The 26,820-nt window shown below is 31.9% G+C and overlaps 2 protein-coding genes across 2 annotated transcripts; one reads left to right on the top strand and one right to left on the bottom strand.

The window, feature by feature from the left end:
- The first annotated feature begins 6,232 nt into the window (after positions 1–6,232).
- Positions 6,233–12,483, top strand: LOC123895438 (probable lysine-specific demethylase JMJ14). The gene is made up of 12 exons (XM_045945797.1): positions 6,233–6,477; positions 6,694–6,760; positions 7,259–7,330; positions 7,750–7,827; positions 7,932–8,450; positions 8,547–8,771; positions 8,887–9,048; positions 9,260–9,628; positions 9,850–10,867; positions 10,963–11,066; positions 11,289–11,489; positions 11,758–12,483. The coding sequence occupies exons 2-12, from the start codon at positions 6,731–6,733 to the stop codon at positions 12,094–12,096; spliced, it is 3,117 nt and encodes a 1,038-aa protein (XP_045801753.1). The 5' UTR covers positions 6,233–6,477; positions 6,694–6,730; the 3' UTR covers positions 12,097–12,483.
- Positions 12,484–14,644: 2,161 nt separating this feature from the next.
- LOC123896094 (FAS1 domain-containing protein SELMODRAFT_448915-like) lies at positions 14,645–15,196 on the bottom strand. Its single transcript, XM_045946534.1, has one exon. It carries the CDS (start codon positions 15,194–15,196, stop codon positions 14,645–14,647), a length of 552 nt encoding a protein of 183 aa, XP_045802490.1.
- Positions 15,197–26,820: the final 11,624 nt, after the last annotated feature.

The raw sequence follows: 26,820 nt of genomic DNA, 5'->3' as shown, positions 1-26,820 counted from the left end.
ATTTTTTTTGTCAGATAGTCTAGTATCTAGAAAATAATGGATAAGATTAAGTAAAACGTCTGAAGTTTGAACCTCATTCTTGCATATAAAATATGATGTTCCTACCGACTGAGATAAACTCACATGAACAAATTGTATACTTAATTATGGAAAGAAGAATTAATTTTTTTAAAATAATATAAAACTTTTTTACCTTAGCATCTAATTACGTATTATTTTCATGTTACGTATTATTTTCATGATTACTATTATTATTATTATTATTATTAAGTAGACTAGTGGCATAGAGAAGTGGAGAATTTAAAGTTTGAACTCATAAAATCTTTAGTAGCCACTAATTGAATTATCCTTATGAATTTATGGTCGTTTGAATTGACTTATTTTTTTATTTATGCAAAATAATTTATGCAAATAAATAAATTTTTATGTAAATTCATAAATTTGTCAAAGTAGTTTATAAAAAAAAATTATAAAAATATAATTTTTATTAGTAAAAACTTATAAATTAGCATAAATAATTTTTAATTGCATAAACTATTTTCATAATAAAAAATTAACATCAATCAAATTATTGTCTTACCCATAAAGCCGGCGATGGTCATAAATTGTACTTCTAAAGAATGGTTAAATTCATGGTACACAAGTGAGATATGGAGAAACTTGTTTTTACCTTTAATCAATATATGTCATATTCATTTGATTTAATGATTAAATTGATTGATCTAATGATAAAAATAAACGTATTCATAATAAAAATAACTTATATGTCTTATAAAAAATATACTTGTATTACTTGTACATAGATAAAGTCACGGAGGAAGATAACCTGGAATCCTATTGTGGAAGCAATGAAGAAGCGTCTAAATGCTTGGAATGGTCGGCATTTATTTATTGGTGGAAGAGTAACGCTTATCAATTCGGTTAACATTCAACGAAAGTTTTTATGGGATGGAGGTTCCAATACAAAGAAGATTTGCTGGGTTAGTTGGGACACTATTTGCCTACCAAAAGACAGAGGTGGGTTGGGTATTAAAAATCTTGATTTATTCAATCAATCTTTACTTTGTAAATGGAAATAGAGAGGAATTAGTGATGAAAATGCTTTGTAGTCCACCTTGTTGAAGTGTAGATATGGGAATATGGTAGATAATTTTATGTCGCAATCAACCAACGATGTAATTTGACACTCATTGTGGTGGTGCGATATCATGAAGATTGGGGGAGTTGTTAATGGAGATTGGTTCAAAAAAAAAAAACGTGAGCAATGTGTTGGGTGATGGTCTTTCTTTGAGATTTTGGCATATGATGTTTGGTTGGGACCAGTTTGTTTTAAGAGTTTATTCCCTATTTTGTTCAATAAAGTTTTGTATCCAAATATAGTGGTAGGTGCTAGTGGTATGTGGCAAGATCACACTTGGGTGTGGAAGATGGAATGGAGTTCGGTATTATCTGTAGCTGAGCAGGAATTAGCGCAAGAGTTATACACTTTGTTGTCAGGATTTTTCCCTTACCCGAATGACAAAGATAGCGTTAGATGGAACATACATCAAACCGGCCAGTTCTCGGTCCATTCGACGTATGTGTTCTTACTATCTCGTGTTGTTACTTTGGCAATTGACGAGAACGTGGTGGAAGCCTTGAATCAATTGTGGACAAATGACATGCCATCTAAAGTGAGTATATTTGGATGGAGATTATTATTATCTAGACTACCAACTCGTATGGCGTTGGCGAAAAAAGGTGTTATTGTTAATCCGCGTGAGTTGTGTTGTGTTTTTTGTTTCAGGGAAGAGGAAGATATTGACCATGTGTTTTTCAATTGTTCTTTTTCGCAACAAATTTGGAAGAGAATTTTCGTCTGGCTGAATGTGGATTTTATCCCCTATGAAGTTTGTTGGAAGCACTTTATCTCCTTTGGTGCTTTGGTGAAGAATAAGCGTGTGTTTGGTTTGGCGGTGGAAATAATTGATTTTGATAGAATTGATTTTATGAGAATTGAGTTTAGTTAAAAGTGAGTTGAAATGAATTGATTTATGTTTGGATATACTCATGTATAAGTGATTCTTATGAGTTGAAGTTGTTTGAATAGTCTGAATGAAAATTGATTTTGAATGTGTAATGACTAAATTGTCCTTTTATTAACCTTTATGTTATTTTTGACTGAAAAATAATTAAACTTATACTTTTTTTTTGACTAAGTATGAATTTTTATTATAAGAGTTATTTTTAACTATTCTAAATATAAACAATAATTGTGTCAAAAAAAAATATAAACAATAATTTACAATAATAATAAGAAAGTAAGTTGGTACTAATTATAAAAAAAAAAAAAGAAGAGTAAGCTGATTGTCTGGTACCAAATTGAGCAACACCTGTAACAAAAATAAAAATTGAGTAACACCAGTCACTTACTCACCGCCAACAACCTAAAACATTGAGCAACACCTCTAACAAATCTACCATCAGCGACCAATTCTTCAACGGAAATCCTCCACTCCTTGTTCTCTTCTTGACCTCTTCCTCTTGAACAACTTGTTCTCTTTTACGACTTCATCCTCTTGAACAGAAAATCTACCATGGCAGCAGACGCTATAAAGGGTAATAAGGTAAAATGGCGTTTAGAAACATACAATAAAATCTAGAATCGATTCAAAGTGGACGCAGAAGCTCTAATTTCTAGCTTCAGGTTCACCGTGCGTTTGGAACAAAATCGATTTACATTGGATACAAGCCAAACACGAAAATTTATTGTCAAACCACGTTTGACCATTTGAAATGCAAGTTTGTGTGTTGTAACGCGAAACCAAACAGGTACTAAGTCTTATGCAAAAGCTCTACATGTAATTTGGTTGGCAACCACATGGAGCTTGTGGCGAGCCCGTAATAATATAATGTTTAGAGGAGATGTCATTAACTTGCAATCCTTAGTAGATCAAATTATTTATATCTCCTAGTTTTGGTTTGTTTGGTAGAATAGCTTCTAAGTCTTCTCTTGTATTTTCAGATTGGTGTAAAGATCCATTATCTTGCATTTTTAGCATCTAATGGCTTCTTTTAGAATTGTAAGGGTTTGGTATCCCTTGTACTTCTTATAATTCATTCTTTCCTTATAAAAAAAATAAAGTCATGAAAACTTTTTTGAACAAATAAAGTCATGAAAACTTAAAGTGATTTTTAAGAACAAACCTATGGTCGATAACTTATGAGATGAAAGTGGTCCAATGGAAGAAAGAACTCATATGATATATATGTCAAAAAATCATGTGATTGTTTTTTACCGTGCATGTGCTGTGAAGGTACATCTACATGTTTCAAGGTTTGGTTGGTTGGTTGGTTGGTTGGTTTGTTTGGGTTGTTTCACTGCTTTTTTTCAGTTAATGCTGCTGCGTTAAAGCGGGTTACTTTCTCTCCTCATCCAACTTTTTTTTTTTATATATAAATATTATACCGATAAATCTTTTATTATTTATGATAATTTTATCGATTAAGCTACTCCCTTCATTTCAAATTACTTGATTTTTTAGAAAATTTTATTTTTTTTTAAATTACTTGTCTTTTTGATAATTTATGTTATATATTTTGTCTATTATACCCTCCTTATTTTAAATCTTTTTATTGTGTCTTTTTTTTTTTACTAATCTTCTTTGTATAATTTTTTTAAAAAATTGATATATAACATATTAAATTTATTGGAAAGAGAAAGTGTGTGTAAAAAAAATACTGGTGAATTAAAAAATGGTATAATATGAAAAATAAGATGCAAAAATACATTTTCTTAATTTTTTATTTTTTCTCTAAAAAGTCAAATAATTTGAAACGGAGAGAGTATTTAGTTTTTAAGGTCATTCAAACTAATTCCTTTCTTAAGCCATTGGTCTAGTGGTAGGAGTTTGGGTAGTACACTATAAGTCTTGGGTTCGATATCTAGCTAATTGTAAACCAAAAAAACTAATTCCTTTCTTCAGAATAATCTAGTTAATAAAATAAAAAAGATAAACGTAATATATAAAATAATATTTTTATATTTTTAAAATATTGACTTAAATTCCAAGGATTACACTAATTGATTTTTTTAACTAATGTTTTGGGAATTTTAGCTAGGACTCCATCCGTTTCAAATTACTTGACGTTTTAGAAAATTTTATTTTTTTCAAATTACTTGTCGTTTTGATAATTTAAGGTTATATTTTATCTATTATATCCTCCTTCTTATTTTAAATCTTTTTATTGTATCTTTTTCTAAACATCTTCGTATAATAATTCTTATTGTTTTTTTTATAAAAAAATCGGTACATAACATATTAATTTTTATTTTTTTGAGAAAGTTACATATTAAATTTATTAGAAAGAGAACGCGTGTGCAAAAAAAAATACTGGTGAATTAATATAAGGATATAATAGGAAAATAAAGTGCAAAAATACATTTTCTTAATTTCTTTTTTTTCCCCCTAAAACGTCAAGTAATTTGAAACGGATGAAGTATGTTTTAAGAATCACTATCAGCTTCGTAACCAAAAATAAAATAAAAATCCGTACCAGGCTCAAAAACGAATAAAAATTAAATATTTGAACTTATTAAGATATCTAGAATACCCCATGATCTTAACTCATATGGTAAGAAAATAAAATAAAAATCAACTAAAATTATCTTAAGATAAAACCATGTTAAGTTTTTAAGTGAGTCTTTTTATCATATTTTATTTATCTTAAAAATTGAATTTTAAATTATAAGAACTTCTTAAAAGAAAAGGAGTTTTTTTTTATTTACAATGAGCTAGAGATCGAATACAAGACCTCTAACATACTAACAAAATCCCTCGCCATTAGACCAAACCTAGTGGCTTAAAAAAGAAAGAAAAGGAGAGTTATTGCATTTTTTTTATCAAACTAAAAACTAAATGTATTAATATCAAATGTGGTCCAAGTGGTAAGTGTCTTTGATCTATTAAACATGTGGTTATGAGTTCAATTCTTGATTTATGTATATCGAAAAAATTTGGTTAAAATGAAGAATCTATATATCACACAAATTTTTCTACAAATATTAGTTATGGTCTATGTTGCCTAGGTACCGGTACGCGGTACAACATTTTTAGAAATTTTAAAGTACGGGTACGTTAATATAAAATATTATTTTAAGTGAATTATTATCATCATGCTTTGAAGATTTAATTTTTTTATCCACCGTCTCAACTATTTTCATAAAAAATGAAAGATAATTGAAATATAATAAAAAATTATAATATTTTAAGTGATTTTTCAACATCCAGTATGTTTTTTCGTATTCAACAACATAAATCAACTAAATAAAAATGGATACGGAATCGGTGCGTATCATACGAGTACCATGGAATATCGTACGTACCCGGTACAGGTACTTCACCATTTTAGAAGTACTCATGCTACATAGCTTATGGTTAACCTCAATAGAAATTTTGTACTAATATAATAATATCTATGTATTAATAATAACTAATGTATAAGTACATCTAAGTATTTTTATCTTCCATCCTAATAAGGTCCTGTTTGACTAGTTTTTTTTTTCATCATCTTTTTCGAGCAAGGCCAAACAATAATTTTTAAAAGTTTTAGTAAGAAAAAAATAATTTCTATATTTTAAGAAAAATTATAATATACTATCAAACATATCTTTTAATCCTATTATAAAAAAAAACTTTTTATTTTTTTTTTAAAAAAGTAAGATTTACCATACAACTTTAATTTTAGTTTTAAGGCTACTACTTCTAACTTTATGGTTAAAATAACTTCTACCCCTAAAAAAAACTGGTCCAAACAGTACCTAAATATCTAAGATCTAATTAAAAAAATATTTGAAAAAAATGTGCGACAGGAATTAAGTATAGTTTAATAGTTTATTTTAAATAACTAGTGTTCGAATCCGGAACACTTCACTTATTCATGTTTAAGGTGAATTTTATAGCCACTGAACTACTTGACAAAAAAAAAAACAGAAATTTTTTGATAAAAGAAAAAAATTAGTTTTCTAATGTCGGAACTAACCCGAACCAGCTGGTGGTGAAGGTAAAAAAATAAAAATTAGGTTTCTTTTTCACGTAGAACTATATACATCTAAATTGTTCTATTTAATTATTTTAGTATTTTATATTATTTCCTATCTCTCTTGGATAAAAAAAATAAATAAATATATTTACTCAGTCAATGACTATTTATATAATTTTCGTTTTTATTTAATTTTCTCATAAATTTCGGTATACTATATGAGCATTAGATTCCAAAACTCCTAAGATATATATATTTTTCACACTTTTATTTCATTGGAAATTTGTAGGTAATTGTTAGAGGAGAGAGTCTCACACAATTTTTCACACACATGCAAATTGAATTTGCATTTAGGTTTTCTTCACTCTGTTAATTTCTTCACAAATTTTCTTCTTTTAATCCATTTATACGCAATCACAACGTGGAAGTAACAGAAACTCTCTTTTGCTGCATTTGGTGCGTATCATATTTTCTGCATTTGTTTCTTTCCAAAAAAAATTAAAAAAAAAATAAAAAATTGATTTTTATTTTTTGTTTTTTTTAAGGGTTTTTTATGGACAGTTATTTTGCTATAAGAGAAGTAGAAAACCGTTTCTGGGCTGTGTCTGTTTTTATCATTTGTGAACTTTGATGATTATGTTAGTTTAAAGGGATATTTGTATTTTATTGCAGGATTAGATAATTTATTTATTCAATAATCTTTGATTGAATGGAACAGTTGAAAGTGGATGCAAAAGAGGTTAGATTTTCAAACCCTAATAATGTATGATTTGTCTAGAATGTTCTATATCTATATCTAATATTGTTCTTTTTTGTGTGAATCTATTATCCTCTGTTTTTTGTGGATCACAATTGCTTATGATCTTGTTATTATTCTTGTTCATGAAATTTGGAAAATTGTTTGTTTGTTTTTTCTGTTATGCTTGTTACATTGTATCGATGTTTCCGGTTTTATTGATGAACTGTTTTCTAAACCCTTGATCTTGTTCTGTAGCTATATGCGCCGAGCAATTATGGTTTGAAAAGTTTAGAATTTTTTCGTGTAATGCCTTCGATTAGGTTTTTGGAATAACCTAGATATGTGATATTGGTATCTATTTGATTTTTCGATTCAATGTTGTTATTTTGTTGTCTTCGACATCCATCGTAGTTTCATTTAATGGAATTGATTTCTTATGCAAAGTGATTTGAGTAGCATCTAGCAGCAATTAATTTAGATTTCGTACATATTTTTCAGGATAGTCCTCTTCGGCACAAGCCAAAAAATAACAATGCGGTCGAGTCTTCTGGCAGTCTGAGAAGTAAAAAGGTATGTAGTTAGGTCTTTTGTGTTTGATTATGCATGAACAACATTTGTGGTTTTCAAATAGCAACAATTTGTTTGTAATTTGAATCGAATTGTCATTTAAAACCTAGCACTTTGATTTTTTCCAGTTACTTTTTACTTCCCTCTCCCGATCATCAAATTATATAAACTTGCATAGTATTGGGGTTCAAAATTTTTAGCAATTCATTCTTGAATCATCGGAATCCAATTTTATTTGAAACATAGAAGTCAATGACTATATTTGCTTTTTAAACACGTTTATTTTAGCATAGGAAAATTGAGTGTTTTGGAAGCTATGGCGAATTATATGTACACACTACACAGCGTGAGAGCGGATTTGAGAGATTTATACTTTTGTTGATTTTATTTTCATATGTTGGATTATTTTTGTCACATTGCAGATATCAGCTAGATGGGATCCAACTGAAGCATGTCGGCCAATAATGGACGAAGCACCTGTGTTTCATCCGACTATTGAAGTACTTTTTTATTATTATAACCATCTTCATATTGTTTATATGGTTGTATTATTGTATTTTGACTAACTTTGGTTTCTTATTTTTACTCGTCTTAATTGAATTAGGAGTTTGAAGATACACTGAGTTATATAGCAAAGATACGTCCACTAGCTGAACCTTATGGCATATGTAGGATTGTCCCTCCAGCTTGTTGGGTTCCACCTTGCCTTCTTAAGGAGAAAGATATATGGGAAAATGCCGAATTTTCCACCCGTATTCAGCAAATTGATTTGCTTCAAAATAGAGAACCTATGAAGAAAAAAAGTAGGGGAAGGAAACGGAAACGTAGAAATAGAAAGAACTCCAAAACAGGAACATGTAGGAGAGTTTCCAATTCAGCTTCTGAAGCTAAAAATGCTTCTGAAGCTGACGAGAAATATGGATTCCAATCAGGGTCGGACTTCACGTTTAAAGACTTTCAGCAATTTGCTAAATACTTTAAGGAATGCTACTTTGGGTTGAAAGATGTCAATGAAGATGGAAAAGTCGGTGATAGTAACCAGGAAAAGAGACGAATGCCCTCCGAGGATGAAATTGAAGGTGAATACTGGCGAATAGTTGAACAACCAACTGATGAAGTCGAGGTAGTATTACTAACCTTTGTTTATTGACTACTATATTGGTCTTTTACTGTTACATAATGGTGAAAACAGAATGAACAATAAACTCTTATATTGTAGGTGTATTACGGAGCTGATTTAGAAACTGGAGTATTTGGAAGTGGTTTTCCTAAGGCATCATCATCCTTAACTAAGGGTTATCCGGACCAGTATGCCCTTTCTGGTTGGAATCTAAATAACTTCCCGCGACTACCAGGTTCTGTACTAAGTTTTGAAGGAAGTGATATCTCCGGAGTACTAGTTCCATGGCTGTATGTTGGCATGTGCTTTTCATCATTTTGCTGGGTAAGTGGTGAGAATTACTTTTATTTTCAAGTATAAATTTATGCATTTTGTTTCAAACCCAAATAGTTTCAAGAAAGATAGGATAACACATTGACACTATTTTCTGCTCAAACAGCATGTTGAGGATCATCACCTCTATTCGCTTAATTATCTACACTTTGGTGACCCAAAGATATGGTATGGAGTACCTGGAAGCCATGCTTCTGCTTTTGAAGACGCGATGAAGAAACACTTGCCTGATTTGTTCGAGGAAGTACCAAATCTACTCAATGATCTGGTATAACACTACGACTTGTAGTTTCCTTAATCGTTATTGTTTATCGTTGCTGTATTCATAACCTTTTCCTCTTACATAGCAGGCTGAATGTAACAGCCGTATTATGTGGTTATATTGTTTTAGCATTAGGCTTTCACGTTATTTTATGTCCAGAACTTGCAGTAAATATTGGGAATTTTATTATATAGTTATGATTTTCATCTCCATGCAGGTTACTCAGTTATCTCCGTCAATTCTTAAATCTGAGGGAGTTCCCGTATATCGTACTGTTCAGCATTCTGGTGAATTTGTCATTACCTTTCCGAGGGGGTACCACTCTGGGTTCAATTGTGGGTTCAACTGTGCAGAAGCAGTAAATGTGGCTCCTGTTGATTGGTTAATGCACGGCCTGAATGCCGTTGAACTTTACAGTTTACAACGCCGTAAGACATCATTGTCACATGACAAGCTTTTATTTGGATCATCACTGGAAGCTATACGAGCCCTTACAGAATTAGATCTTCATGGAAAGGAAACTCCTAAAAATTTGAAATGGAAAAGCGTCTGTGGGAAGGATGGAGTTCTTACTAAGGCATTTAAGGTAATGATTCACCACTCTCCTCTTTGATCATACCTACATCAACAAATTCTGAAAGCTCCATGGTGTTTCAAAGCTTATATTATACTCCATCCATTCCTTTTTAATTGTCGTTTTTCAGATGAACTTTATTCTTATCTATTTACTTAGCATTTTCAAAGTTCAATACAACATTTACTATCTGATTCCTTATTTATTTTTCTCGTTACCCATTTTTCTGACAGGCAAGGATAAAGATGGAAGAAGAGAGGCTGGACTGTCTTCCAACTCATTTTAAGAGTCTGAATATGGGCAATGATTTTGATGTGCATACCGAAAGAGAATGTTTCTCTTGCTTCTATGACTTGTACCTATCTGCCGTAGGTTGTGAGTGCTCTCCTGATAGATATTCTTGTCTTAAGCATGCTAGTTCGTTCTGCTCGTGTGAAATGGACAAAAGATTTGTTCTTCTTCGGTATAATATGAACGAGCTAAACAAATTGCATGAAGCACTTGAAGGAGATTCTCTTGCTCTTGAATTATGGGAAAATAAAAACTTCGGAATGGTTTCTGCTGTGGCCAATGAGGTTTGCTTAGATAAACCGGAGGTAGAAATAAATAAGGGTCTTGACGAAACTGGTTGCGAAGGAACCAAGGATAGTTCAAATATAAATGCACCTAGTAATGTTACTTCAGAGATAATGCAGTCTGAATCTCACCTTGTAACTCTTAGTGCACCAAATGGAAGTACAGATAGTGATAATGACAATACGATAGTCGTAGACAAAGATAAGGTGGATCAGGCAGGTTCTTTGGATTTGAATCTTGATGTTATATCTGCCGAAAATGAAAAGTATTTGCTGCGTATTGCGGATAACCATAACAAGGGTGATTCAGTGGACGAGAAAGTATGTTGTTCGGAGAACAAAAAGGAACAAGACAACATGGAACTTGATGGTGTGGGTGACCTATTACATTCATCTGTTGTGAAGACGGAAGTTTCTTCATGCTCCAGGGATGTTAACAATTCTAGTATATCTGACTGTGGAAAATATGAGGTGGATCTGCAAATGGATTCAGATTCAAGAAAGAAACCCAAAATTGTATTCGAAAAAGAAGTCATAAACACCACAAGTGCGAGTATATCTTCGACACAGGAAAGCTTTCTAATGCAAATTTTTAGTACTTCTGTCAAGCCAATTAGTTTGGGATCTGTTGTTCATGGAAAGCTATGGTGTAGTAAGCATGCAATATATCCAAAAGGTATGCTATAATCAGATCTTTTCCAATTTTAGATTTTACCATTGATTAAATACGTTGGAAGTTTAATTTTAAATTGTTTTTGTAAACTTTTGAAGGATTCAAGAGTCGAGTTAATTTCTTTAGTATCCTCAATCCAACAAGAATCTGTAGCTATGTTTCTGAAGTTATTGATGCTGGACTTCTTGGACCTCTTTTCAAGGTATCATTCATGACCCTGTTTCTGTTTGAATTGACAATCAATTATATCTGTTTCTGTTTGAATTAAAAATGAAATCATGTTGAAAAGTTACTATTTGTTGAACTCTGTTATTTACAGTTCATGGCCACAATTTTTGTTAGTTTTATTTGAATGTTAGAATCCAATACGATTAATGATTCACAGTTCAAGTATATGTCCCTCTCATTCCATAAAATGTTTCAGGTTACAATGGAAGAATGTCCAAGTGACGCATTCACTGACACATCAGCTGATAAGTGTTGGGAATCAGTTCTTAAGAGACTACATAATGAAATCACGGAGCGAAGGAATCGAGGTGAACTTGAACTTCTTCCATCCTTAGAGCTTCTGAAAAGCGTTAACGGATTTAGAATGTTTGGCTTCCTTTTGCCGTCCATTATTCAGGTAATGTAAACATATGAATCTTATCTATGTTTTTGTGCAACTTTAGCTAGCACCAATATTGTTTGTAGTTTTTCTGATGTTGAATTGAATCACCATCACCTAACCACATTGTTCAAATTTCCACCATATTGCGTTGAACTGTATTAACATTGCTTATTACAGTCAAATTTGTTAAGTAGTACTGTTGAACTAATTCAGATATAATTTCATAAAAACTTAAATAACTCTTCTTGAATATGTTCTCACATGTTCCGACAAACATTTTCAGGCCATCGAAGCTCAAGATCCAAGTCATCAGTGTTCAGAATATTGGAATCACAAAGCTTTCCCTACATCTCCAGGCAGTGTCATCGATAACTGCAATTGTTCAAGTAGCCCTTTAGATAATAATGTCAATACCAAAGTTTTTGGTATCCATTTGATTGATCAGGCAAAGGACAACATAGGCGGAAGTTGTCGTTCTCTTGAAGAGATGAAATCAATACTACAAAAGGCAAGTCCTGATGAGTTAAGTTCATTGCGCAAGTTACTCGATTCTGACACACAATGCTCCGAGTGGAGAATGGCATTGACATCACTGATGGATGAGATTCAGAAAGCTTTGTAGCTATACTAAGAATAAGATATCAATTCTTTCTGACTTTGGATAGTCATATTTCAATTTAGTCACAAGTTAGGTTCATTCTTTTAGCGATAAATTGAACTGAAGAAGTTTCTGGGTGAAGCCTAGATAAAATTTTGGTACTTGCCCTCAATCATCATTGACCTAATTACAGATGCATTTTGCCATTGCCCCTTTTAAATTTTCCTTTTGGATTTGCCTTTTAAGGTCAAGCCTTTAGCTTTTGTTGGATTTAGGTTTTACATTTTATTTATTTTCTGTCTAAATTCTGTATATAAACAGATAAACAAATGCAGCTGTTACAATAAATGATAAAGTGTCAGGAAAATAATACACCGCGAATGCACACTCTCCTGCGCAGAATTTTGATCATGTATGATCTTAGATATATCATAATATGTGACTCCCTTGCAAAACAATATGGTGTGTACCATTCAAACACGCCTGGTGCGAGTTAAATTAAATACGAATAAATTTGAAGTGATTCTAGATGAATTGGATGGAATTGAATTTCTGCTAGGATAGAGACTTGCTTGGGAAATGAATATCCTACTTTGCCTCTGAATGTTATTTACTCATTAGTAACTTAACTTGTGCTCATAAGTATGATTATACACCAAAATCTAGGACTGTTCATGGTTCGGTTTTGTCAAATAACCGAACCAAACCGTTATGGTTTATAGCCAAACTGAACCGAACTGTAATTATGGTTCAGTTAACCGGTTTTTAATTCTTAACCGAACCGAACTATTAACCACATTGAACTGAACTGTTTTTGTGGTTAACTGAACTGTTACACATCTTTTTTGGTTTTTTACCATTTTTTAGAAAATTCAAACATACAATAATAATCAATTTTTATGGCTTATAGATGAATAAATTTTTTTTTTGACAGTTATAGATGAATAAACTAGAAATATTGATTTATAGACTTGTAAATTCAAATTTGCTACACATCACATACAATAAGTTGAAGAACTGCTACATTTGCAATACATTTTTCCTCTTCAACTTAAATAAGATTCTTGGATTATTCATCCAATGATTTTGCTGGTTTTATTGATACTGGTTTAGGAGCATGTTCTAAGCTTGAGAGATTTAGAGCAGAGAATAAACCAGTTGATATTTATGATGCTGTTTCACTTACAGAAATATCATTGCCACTTAATAGAATTAATGGAACAATTGATGATGGAATTGTTAACCTTACAAATCTCACAGTTTTGGAGCTTTATTCCAATAATTTAACAGCTTCTATTCCTAAGGAAATTGGTAAAATTTCCAAATTGGAAAAGTTACTTGGACTTGAGTCACTTTCGTCCATATCGATTTCTAAAAACATGTTGAAGAATATCACTGGTGCTCTAAGAATACTCACGTGAATATCACTGATATATGAAAGGAAACAATAACAAACAACAATGGTTCGGTTAAGTTTGAGATCACGTGAAAAATTGAAAATTGAGATTTTTTTTGTTTTTAAGTTTTGAATTTATGGTTCGGTTATTCACAGTTAGGTTCGGTTAACCATGATTCGGTTCACAGTTAGAGAATTGTACTGAGATTAATGGTTCGGTTTGTAAACTTATAGTATGATTTGGTTATTTTCAGCTCGGTTCAGTTCGGTTCACAATTATTAATGAACAGTCCTACCAAAATCAATATATTAAACTTTTCAGTTTTCACCGCTCACTTCTAAAATACTTTACATTTTTTTGAAAGTGTATTTTAGGGCGATTTTGAAGTGCACTTCTAAATGACATAGAATTAGGGTTTGGATTAACTTATTTTTGAGCTTATGAAAAATAGTTTATGCAAATAAATAAGTTTTTACGTTAATTCATAAGTTTTCACTTGGATAAATTGTATCTTGATAAACTTATGTATAATACATAAAAGCTTATTTATTTACATAATTGTTTTACATATCAAAAATAAGTAAATCCAAACATAACTTTAACTTTCTTTTTTTTTTTGTATGCTCACATTCAAACTAATGTTTGGGGGTGAAGAAAACTTTTCCTAAAGAATGCATTCATGCCTAACAGTATGCAAAATTAACACATGCACTATGATGAGATGGTTAAGTGGCTAAATCATTAAAATATAATTTAACCCCTTTAAAAAAGTCTACCACTTGAATTAGTCACAATTTTATGTAATCTTTTGGGTGATCTATGACCTAAATTAACACATGTAATTAGTTACTTTAAAGAATAATTTGAATCTTATTAACCAAATCAAATTACTAAAAGCATTGCCTTCATAAACCACATTCCAATCACATCCTCTAATATTCCACACATATCACATTTGTAATTTGTTGAATCAGATAAGAGTTAAACAAAACAAAAAAATTGCATGAAAAGTACAAAATTAACAGAAAAGAAAGACCTCTTTATTCAATCTTTGTACTAAACTCTAAAAATCTATGCATGCATTATGCTATGCATATTAACAAACCAATCTAAACAAACATTACAACAAATAAAAAATTTCACAAAAAGAAAATTCAGTTATCTGCATTGGTGTCTTACACAAAGAAGACTAATTCTTGAACAAGAAAAGTCCAGATAACCAACAAGAACAGCATGAAGGCGGCAGACGACGAGGAGGCAGCAGAGTGAGCAGACTTCCACGTTTCTCCCACAGGCAAAAAATTTGACGAAGTAGGCGTCATGGTGGCATTACCAAAGAGAGAGTAATCAAGAAGTGTCTTAACAGCATGAACAGCAAGAGAAGGGGTGTTATAAAGATCAGGATGAGTGAGTAACACATCGTCGAGCGTAAAATTACTGCGGGAGTTATCGGTAACAGTGATGGTTTTATCGGGGAGGAGAGTAGGGAGACGAGAGTAACGAGGGAGGAGGAGAAGGTCTGCAAATACGAGACGCTGTGGAATGACATGATATGGGAAAGATAATGGATCTAATGTAGATGAATGTGATGGTGTTTGTTGAGGGATGAAGAGTGTTAGACTTAGTAATGGATTTGACATTGATAATATGCTTACCCATTTGTTTATGCTTGTGTCTCCTGTTCCGATTAGAGCGTCGAGAATGTTGTTTATTTCTTGCTTTGCCATTGGTGGAATTGATGTGGCTGTGATGTTGTTGTTGTTGTTGTTGTTGGTGGTGGTGGTGGTGATGGTGGTGGTGATTGTGGTGTTTGTAGTGTTTGTTGTGCTACCGCATTTTGTGAAGTTAGTGAAAAAGATGAGTGTGATGATGATGATGATGAAGAAATGAGGATAGTGGTTGATGTTCTCCATGGCATGGAGAGAATGGGAGAGAGAGTGAAGGAGAGAATTGAAGAGATTTGTGTTCTTGTTTCTTTTCTTGGTTTGGAAGAAAGAGAGAATGATTAGTAGATTTGTTGTGTTGTGAGATACTGTGAGATTAGGATTTGAATGACAGATACCAGAACAAGAACAGAGTTTCTTTTTCTTTTATATGTTTTTGGCTTTTTTTATATCAACTAGACAAAAAAATTATTTTAGTTATATATATATATATATATATATAGGGGGCTGCTAACTTAGACCCAGTTGGGTCTAAGTTAGCAAGGTGCACCTTTTCAGTTGGACAAAAATACCCATTTTTTTAATTTTTGAAAGAATAGAGCAACAAGGGCATTTCTGTAATTTACCCAACAGTACACGCGCCCCCACCTTCTTTTCCCACCCCCCAGGACACGTGGCAGCTCCTGATTGCATAAAATCCACGCGCGTGCATCACACGCGCCGACAGGCGCGCGTGGGTGGAAGGATGGGCGGAGAGAGAAAACTTTTTGAAAAGGTAAGGCCACGTGTCACACAATGGTTGGCTGCGTTTATTTTTTTTCATTTAATACTTTAAACTCGATTATTTCGTCGTAAATTAATTTTTTATTTTTTATTTTTATACCAAAATTCATAATTTTTTTTTCTCTACAAATAGAGACTTGGTTCGTTTGATTTGGACACAGAAAAAAAAACCCAATTTTTCACTACCTTAATCTCATTTTTCACTACCTTACATCAACTCACTGAAACCATTCTACCAGGAAAATGGTTTCAGAGTACAAATCTCTGAAACCATTCTACAAGCTAAATGGTTTCAGAAGCAAATAACTAATAATCAACTTACTGAAACCATTCTACCAGCAAAATGGTTTCAGATTACAACTCTCTGAAACCATTGTACCAGATAAATGGTTTCAGAAGCAAACACAATTAATAAATTACTCACTGAAACCATTCTATCAGTAAAATGGTTTCAGAATACAACTATGTGCAACCATTCTACAAGCTAAATGGTTTCAGAAGCAAATAACTAATAATCAACTTACTGAAACCATTCTACCAGCAAAATGGTTTCAGATTACAACTCTCTGAAACCATTGTACCAGATAAATGGTTTCATAAGCAAACACAATTAATAAATTACTCATTGAAACCATTCTACCAGTAAAATGGTTTCATAATACAACTATGTGCAACCATTCTACCAGTAAAATGGTTTCAGAAGCAAACATTAGTTTTTAATTACCGTTTTATCTCATTTAATTAACTAAAAATAGTTTAAGGTCTCCAAAAATTTCATAAAATATACCAAAAGTTCCAGAATATTATCTACTATTTTCCTGGTATAATGGTTTCAGTGAGTTGGTTGAGTGGTGCGTGTTAAATTACAACACACAAGTAACGTATTTAGTAGACAAAAAATGAGATTAAGGTAGTGAAAAATTGCGTTTTTTTTTCGGTGTCCAAATCAAACGAACCAAGTCTCTAATTGTAGACAAAAAAAAATTATGAATTTTGGTATAAAAATAAAAAAATAAAAAATTAATTTACAACGAAATAATTGAGTTCAAAGTATTAAATGAACAAAAATCACGCTCAGCCAACCATTGTGTGACACGTGTCCTACTTTTTAAAAGCAAATTTTTCTCTCTCCAGGTTGTAATCCAGTGTGGCGCAGGCGATGGAATCTGATGGATCAGGATGATCTGGGCTGTGTGATTGATCAGACAGTCTTGATGAGATCAGATCTTGGCTGTCTGATAAAAATCAACGGCCTGTAACCATGGTCCTTCGGTACGCGCGCGACACTGGATCCGCATCTATTAATGGTTCCAGAAGGTGGGGCGCGTGTACTGTTGGTGTAAAATTACAGAAATGCCCCTGTTGCTCTATTCTTTCAAAAATTAAAAGAATGGGTATTTTGGTCCAATTGAAAAGGTGCACCTTGCTAACTTAGACCTAACTAGGGTCTATGTTAGAAAACCCCATATATATATATATATATATATATATATATATATGGCTTAAATGCAGTTTTACCCCCCCTATTTTGAAAAATGCGGAATTTGAATGACAGATACCAGAACAAGAACAGAGTTTCTTTTTCTTTTATATGTTTTTGGCTTTTTTATCTTCACTCTGCATTTTTTATATCAACTAGACAAAAAAATTATTTTAGTTATATATATATATATATATATATATATATATATATATTTGGCTTAAATGCAGTTTTACCCCCCCTATTTTATAATTTGTTGGATTTTGCCCCCCCACCAAAATTTTGCACAAAATCTGCTTCTGAGCCTCAAGTTCAAAGCTACGCACATAACTCAATTTGGATCAACAATTCACCAAACTGGTACCGAAACGACCGCAATCGAGTTAGTTTTCCACAGAATCAAACTCCACTAAATTTGGAGTTACAGAGAGAGATTAATTACTGTTTTATTGAAGGTCTGTTCAAATTAATTATCGTATGAAACTACTACTGGTATTCTCGTCATTCCTCTCACCCTGTAGCTCATTTTTTAATACTATTTACATGTATGGAAATCTAACGAAATTACCCTTGTTGGCATTTCAATTTCGTAGAATTTGGAGTTACGATGTGTTCGGTAGACGATGTTGAATTTGAAGATCACAAGTAGATTTCTGCAGAATTAGTAATTGGACAGACCTTCACTAAAACGGTAATTAATCTCTCTCGGTAACTCCAAATTTAGTGGGGTTTGATTATGTGGAAATCTAACTCGATTACGGTCATTTCGGTAGCCATTTGGTGAATTATGGATCCAAATTGAGTTGTATGCGAAGCTTTGAATTTGTGACTCGAAAGCAGATTTTTTGCAGAATTTTGGGGACATACCTTCACTAAAACGGTAATTAATCTCTCTTTGTAACTCCAAATTCAGTGGGGTTTGATTATGTGGAAAGATAACTCGATTACGGTCATTTCGGTAGCTGTTTGGTGAATTATGGATCCAAATTGAGTTGTATGCGAAGCTTTGAAGTTGTGACTCGAAAGCAGATTTTTTGCAGAATTTTGGGGGACATACCTTCACTAAAACGGTAATTAATCTCTCTTTGTAACTCCAAATTCAGTGGGGTTTGATTATGTGGAAAGATAACTCGATTACGGTCATTTCGGTATCCTTTTGGTAAATTATTGATCAAAATTGAGTTGTGTGCGAAGGTTTAAAGTTGTGACTCGAAAGCAGAATTTTAGGGGGGGCAAAATCCAACAAATTATAAAACAGGGGGTAAAAGTCCGCGTTTAAAAACAGGGGGGTAAAATTCCGATTTAATCAAAACAGGGGGGGTAAAACTGCATTTAAGCCTATATATTTTTATTTTTTTTTAGGGGATAATTTTAGTTATATTAAATTTTTTAATAGTTGTTTTAATATGTGCTTAACCCAACTGCAGGAAATAGAAATGCATAGAAGTAACCAAAGTAATAATTCAACACCAATCTTGATTAATTAGTTTTAGAGATGCCGTCGATTTAGATTTTGGCTATGATTAAATAATTCAAATATTAATTTCAATTGGACAATCAGACATGTTAGCTAGCTTGTAAATCATTAACGCAAGATACCTGCATATATAATAAATTCAATATTGTGATTTTGGTAAAATAGAAAGGAAAAAACAATCCTTTAAATTAAATTGAATTGGTAGTCAATCTCGATGTTATGCACAGAAGAAGAATCATGAATTACTATCATTGCTGGTTATGAATAAGAAGGTGATTGTATAGGGTTCAATTGGTTCAATTGCTTGTAAATCATGATGTACTGTTCAGTGAGGAGAGGCATGATTCAATTGGTTCTCTTTCAAAATATGTTGGTAGTGCGTCTGTTGTTGGGAGAGTTGGGACTTGGGGGAGAAAAGCTCACTCACGTGATTTAAGTTAACAAACAATTACTGCCATTAAATTAAAACAAATAAATGGTTGAGATTTTGTGTCAATGGATCTTGACTCAATATAGAAACCTTGAGGGTCTAAATGACTACTACATTAATTAATAATAATAATAATGATGGGATTGGAAGTTTGAGTTTAAACTTTTACATTTTTTGTCAGAAAAACAAATTAGATAACTAAAACTATAACTAGATGAACTCAAATTAATAAACTTGTCCTCAAAGACCTTTGACCAATTCCAATATGCGTTCTTAAGTACATATTTAAATTTGACAGTGAGTTTTGCAGAACCATGGAGAGATGAGGTATCTTAAGCATCCAAAGAATAGTTGCATCATTGGAGAGATGAAGTATCTTAATTCTTAATCATCCAAAGAATAGTTGCATCATTGGTGATGCTCCAATATTCAATGTCAGATTTATCATAACATAAAGTCTTATATAATGTTTGAGAACTACAGGAAGCAACATCCCAAAATTCAAAGGGTTAATATATCTTGTGGAATTTTGCAATTAGCTATAACATCCCAAAATTCCAGATTCACGTTTTTTTGCCACGGTTGAACATATCGTTGGCTAATGTGTTACCAGAAATCATTTTACAAGTGTTCCGGTTTGCTATTGTTTAACCGGAAAACTTAGTTGAGGTATTCCGAAAATTTTCAGGTTAGCCACAGTTAACCGTGGCTAATTGTTTGGAACTCTTTTTTTTAAAACATTTCGTGTTTGTAACTTTAATTAAATGTAAAAGGGTAAAATGGGAATACTTAATTATTTGTAGGGGCAAAGGGTTAAATGTTGGAGTAGGGAAAACAAATTTCAGATTTTTTTTTTTTCCTACCCCAACATTTAACCCTCTACCCCTACAAAAAACTCATTATACCATTTGTATTATTTTAGTTCACCCTACATTTGAGCAAAGTTACAAACTGGACAAATCAAACAATGAGTCTCAAAGTTTATTGGAAAATTTCGGAATAGTTTAAACATGTGTTCCGGTAAGAAAATTGCAAACCGGAACAATTATAAAAAAGTTTTCCGGTAAAGTGTTACCCACGATTTAACCGTGGCTAAATATAAAATATGGAATTCTCAAAACTGAAAACATCAATCTTAGTGTATCTTTTGAATCATTTGTAAACCCAACAAGATTAACCAACCTGGGACTTTGAATTTTCTACAAAATATCGATTTTGTTATCAACTTCATTGGTGATTTCAGGTGAAGATGATGAGATGGGTCTGTTGATTGAGAAGAGAGTGAGGTCTAGATGGTTATTGTTTGAGAAATTGTTTGTTGCAACTTCAAGATCACTGTATTGAAATTGTTGGATCTTGATGGTTTTTTCTTTGTCTTTGTTTGGTTTTGATGATGATGATGATGATAGAGAATTTGAGGTTGAGATGTAAGATTGAGCTTTGCAAGAAAAATTGAGGTAGCCCATGATTAAGTAAAAAAGTTGAAGGGTTTTTGGATTGTGTTGATGAATGAATGAATCAAAGGGAATTGTTGAAGATGAAGAGGTGGAGAGAATGGAACAAAATCATAATAACACAGATTTGGGTAGAAATTGTGTTATGTATGTTTTGCGAATGAGAGTGTTACAGCTTAGTACAATTTAACTCCTGATAATTTGAGTACTAAGATTGATGTTTTTAGTTTTGGGGTTTCCAGATTCTATACCGGAACACTTTTCAACAACCGTTCCGGTTTACAATTTTCTTACCGGAACACATGTTTAAACTATTGTGAAATTTTCCAGTTAGACACGGTTTAACCGTGGCTAAAATTCGAAACTCATTGTTTGATTTTTCCAATTTGTAACTTTGCTCAAATGTAGGGGTGAACTAAAATAATACAAAGGGTATAATGAGAATATTGGGTTTTTTGTAGGGGTAAAGAGTTAAATGTAGGGGTAGAAAAAAAAATTCCAAATTTCAATGTTTGAACAAGCTAAACCCAAATATTGAGCCTTGAATTTGAGCTTTCCTTAAAAAGATATTTACTTTTGCCACCCTATCGGTTTATTGCGCGCCCTACGAGTTTCCATTTTTACCTTTCCGCTACTTAAGTAGCGAACGTTATAAAAGTGAGAAATTTAGAGAAAAAAACACCTACATGAAATTCAAGATTTTTACCTGTACTTTAAATAGTGGACATTATAAAAATAGGAAATTTGAAGGAAAAAACACCTCCCTAACATGAAAATTTCTCATTTTTATAACATCCGCTACTTAAGTAGCGGGCGTTATAAAAACGAGTTATTGAGAAGAAAAAAAACCCTACCATGAAATTAAGATCTTAAACAGTGAGAGCATCCACAATGGAGATACTCATTTTTGAGTACTTAATTGGACCCCACGTGTACACATCACTCATTTATAATTTTTTAATAATAGTACCTAATAATTTCTCAATATCTCCAACCCAATATCTCTTAAAAAGTTCTAAATAGGCCCTACCAATAACACATCTCCCCAATAACTATACATCATTATAAATGGGACCCACAAAAACCAAACAGGTATTAATACTTATTGTAGAACTAGTACCTATTAGGTACTCAAATGGATATTGTTCCAATAGTAGTACCTAATAAGTACCATGAGTAAGTGTTGAGGCAAAATCCATTTTAGTGTTTTAATGACAACAAACCTTATGGAATAAATGTTAAGTTTTATGAATGGTGATCTACTGATGTTTGCACTTGAGTTTTTGTTGAAAGATAGATATTAGCAAAAGTGGACGAGCTAGAAGTCACTCACATCAACAAGTGCATTTATATACTCAAACAGTGAAAGATTTGGAGTATCATTTGATAATTACAACAGTAGTATCACAAGCATCAAGAAGATTTTTTAAAGACTGTTGTTTACGTGGATTGGTTTAAGGTTCAAGCAAAGAAAGTAAACTTCATGATTAATAGTCTTCATCTTCTTCACAAGGTTTACAATGGGAATTAAATATTCAAGGAAGATTATGATGATCGTAGTTGAAGAATCATAATGGAAAAACCTGCATCACAAGCTACAAAAGAATATACTATGAATAGATGTTACAAAAGGATTACAAGCTACAAAAGGATCGATGTTGTGTGACAAAACTCACATTGAGTTTTGTACTACATGCTTTGAGGATTTACTACTGCAATTAACGTCAAAGTATCATCCTACCAAAGCTTCTCAAGATGACAATGTTTGAGAATGATTTTCCATGAGTTTTACAAAGGAGCTTATCACAAGGCATAAAAGTTTTAATCATTCTCATTATGAGTACACTCACGCCTTTACTGAAGAATCTCAAAGATACTCAATGAACATACAACAATGTGTGAAAACATCAAAAGGAATTATGGGAAGTTTTGCAGCAACAAGATTATATGTCCCACTCCTTAAGAAAAGTGTTGAATATTGTTTCAAGCATGATCCGAGAACATTCTCCAGTTCAAGGAATAAACTCTTCCAGGTTAGAACTTCAACACAAGCACTTATTGTGATCTAACAAGTGCTCTTGAGTGATTAATATAGACAGGAACTAAAGCTCATTCATTATATATCATTCTACTTGAAATTGTTGAAAACTGCAAGTTTATGAGAATGATCAGAGAACATTCTCCAGTCTGCACTTTTTCTCACGTGCAAAGCTATACATCAACAATAAGCATTTAATTGATATCATATGAACAAGAGACAAATAAGCACTTTTGCAAAGGACTTCATTGAAGAGAATCTCTACAGGATATAAGTCCTTTAAAGCAAGGATTAAATGATAGCAAAAGAAAGCTTCCTATTTGGTCATGTTTAAGGAATAAACATGAACATGTCTTTGACAATTTATTTCTCAAGCTCACATGCTCTATTCAGAGATTATTTGAAGACATTTATGGACCAATAAAAAGGAGACAACAAGTTTGAAATGGTACTTCTCAAAGGACTTCATAAAATATATTTCACTATGCTCTTGATCTACAATGGAAAGCTACTTGTACTTTTACAAGAACACATGAATATTAAAAGGATAAGAAGACCAGCTATCATCATATGATCATCATGAATATCTTGAGGCCCACGAAATCAAAACAAGCAAAGCATTCCTCTCTATCTGATCTAGGCCAAGAAATAGAAAATACTCTGGAGAACGATCTAAGAACGTTCCAGAATCAAGCAGATTTCCTGCTCTTGATCGAAAGATTCTCTCCAGTTGTATCCAGCTGTTATAATTGATCTCCCAAGGCTTCAACAGTGCTGTTCGTGGAGAACAAGTTTATACAACTCAAAGATGCTCAAACTTACGCTCCTCATGACATCATCATTTTAAGAACATTCTCATGAAGCATCTTCTCTCTCATCAAATATTATTTGAATAATATTTTGATGTGGCTTTTAAAGGACTAACGGCTAGTCTTGTGCTCCACTCAAACTTACTTGGAGACCACGAAACAAAGGACAAACAACATCTATAAATAGCACACTTGGGTGCTTTGAAGACTTGAGAGCTCACACTACAACATTCATTCTATACTTGTCTTTTTCGTACAAGGTACCAAGCTCTTCTTTCATCACTCATACTCAAGCTCTCCATTCTCATCAGTACTTCTGAGTATTTTGAGTGTTTTGATTTGCTTCTCAAATTAACCTTTGAGTTTTTCAACAAGCAAATATCTCAAGAGTTTCAACTACAAATTTCAAGATCTACACTTGTCTTTTTCGACCAAGTCATCAAACTCTTCCACTCTCACTCCAGCTCTCTAACATCACATACTTGGATCAGTATATCATTGAGTGAACTGAGTGTATTCTTCTATTAGCTTCTCAACTTGATTTTCTCTTCATTTGAAAGCTTGTGATCCGAACAACTTATTGTAAAAGAAAGATTGGCTCAAGTCAATACGTAACTATTGATTGAGTGACACCTTAGTTTGTAGGACTGAGGTAGATATTAAGCTTGTAGGGATTAAGGTTATTGATCTTGGTTTAGATCAAGGAGGTTTGTAATTTGAGATTACTAGTATCTCAAGATTATAGTGGATACTCACGGAGCGTGAGGGACTGGACGTAACCCATACTATTAGGGGGTGAACCAATATAATTGTTGTGTGTTGATTCTCTCTTCCCTCATCTTTTATTTTGAGCAAACACTAAGCATACAATTTACTTTGAATTTGTTTTACTGCTAACCAGATCCTTCTGAGATCATTCTAACGTTTTCTGTTGAGTTAGTTTTTAAAAGAGTGCAGGATTATTTTTTAAAAGGGTCACAATTCAACCCCCCTTTCTTGTGATTTTTTCTTCCACTTCAATAAGTACTACACCATTGGAGATGGTTTGAATCTGCTACTTAAGTAGCAGACGGGGGTATTTTGATAATTTTGTAAGGCGCACGAGAAAATGGTTAGGTGGCAAAAAAAACAAGTGATCACCAGACATAGGACCAGTTTGTTTCAGATTTTTCACCAAAAAAATTTATTTTTCTCAAAAAAAAAACTATTTTTTTATCTTACTTGTGTTTGTTTCAGATTTTTTCAAAAATTATTTTAGTAAAAAAATCTTTTTTTTTTCATCAAAATGAGAATCTATTTTCAATAGCTTTTATCAAAATCCATTTTTTTATCATTCATCATCCCTCACCATCTTAAAAAAAATAGATTTTAATAATTGTAAACAAACGGCAAATAGTTTTAAATTTTTTTTCAAAAACTCTAAAAAATATGATTTTCTTGAAAATGATTTTTTTAAAAAAAAATCATTTTTTTTAAATCTCCAGACCAATAATAACTAAGTGTTATCTCATTTGCATGAAATGAATAACTAAGTTCCTCTTATGATCTGCATTTCAATTTCCACATGTATACCCAGCAAAAGGAAGATTATATCTATTACTAATATATTAAAATTGATTACAACCAAAATTAGTAATTTATCCTTTTTTTTTTATAAGCAGTAATTTATCCTTATTATTTTTAACCACATTGCAAGTTTTATATCCTTCATTGTAATTTCACTAAAAAAAATTTAAAAAATATATAGAGAGAATATAAGATAAATACAAAATAAAAATGATATGCTTAAAAATATAAACAAAACAAATTATAGATTGGAACAAAACAAAACAATCTATACTCATAAAAATAGCAACAAAATGATTAATACCAACAACTCAATAATCTACTAAAAGAAAAAGAGAATAAAATAGTTATATAAAAATTACTAATATATTAAAATTGATTACCACCAAAATTACTAATTTATCCTTATTACTTTTAACCACATTGCAAGTTTTATATCTTCATTCTAATTTCACTAAAAAAAATTTAAAAAATATATAGAGAGAATATAAGATAAATACAAAATAAAAATAAAAATGATATGCTTAAAAATATAAACAAAACAAATTATAGATTAGAACAAAACAAAACAATATTTTCATAAAAAAAAAAACTATTAACTATTAATAATTTCGTAAAAAAAAAAAAACTATTAATAATAACAATATAATAATAATACAATAAAGTTAATTAATAACAAATTTACTAAATTATCTTTAATATTCCTAATCAAATTTTTAATTTTTTATTAAAAAATATACACGGAACTGTTATTTGTGACAGATACATAAAAAATTGGATAATTTAAGGGTACATGTTAGTGATTCAAAAAAGGAAATATTTTATCATAATTAATGCATTTACTTTACTTTTTAAACTTGATAACAAATTAATTACACAAAATTTAAGAAAATGTTTCTACTTTTGAATTCTTAACATGTGCCCTTAGAGCACATGTTAGTAGGGATGGCAAAAAAACCCAAACCCGAGAGACCCACCCGAACCCAAACCCAAGTCAACGGGCGAAACCCGATTTGACTGGGTTTGGGTTTGGGTGACACCCGAAAATATGGGTGTGAGTTTGGTATCAGTCAAACCCACACCTGAAACCCATACACCCATCCGAAATATTTTATAATTACCTAATTACCCCCATAGTCTCCTTCAATTTCCTTGAAAGACCTTAAATTTTAGTTGTAATTTAATTTCTTGAAAGTCTATGTTGTAATTTCTTGAAAGTCTATGTTTGAATTTCCTTGGAAGACCTTAATTTTAGTTGTAATTTAATTCAAAGTCTATGTTGGAATTTAATTTCTTAAATTTGCAAATTATTTTCAAATGTGTTGCGGGTTTGTGTTTGGGTGGAAAAAACCCGAACCCAATGGGTGTGGGCGTGGGTGTTGTTTTGCCACCCGAATAGTCTTTGGGTTTGGGTGATGATTTCGGGTGTGGGTTTGGTATGTGTCAAACCCGCACCCGTGGGCGCCCGTTGCCATCCCTACATGTTAGCAAGACCCTTATAATTAAATATATTCATTTAATAAGTTTTACAAAAATAGTACAATAGTTTCACTTATATTTTAACAATATTATACAATAAATAAGTCACTAGGTTTGGTCTAGTGGTGAGGGGTTTGGATATTATATTATAGGTTCTGGGTTCGATCCCCA

This window comes from Trifolium pratense, linkage group LG7, assembly GCF_020283565.1.
Source record: "Trifolium pratense cultivar HEN17-A07 linkage group LG7, ARS_RC_1.1, whole genome shotgun sequence".
NCBI lineage: Eukaryota > Viridiplantae > Streptophyta > Magnoliopsida > Fabales > Fabaceae > Trifolium > Trifolium pratense.
Note: the sequence above shows the minus strand (reverse complement) of the source record. Positions and strands in the feature narration are given on the sequence as shown.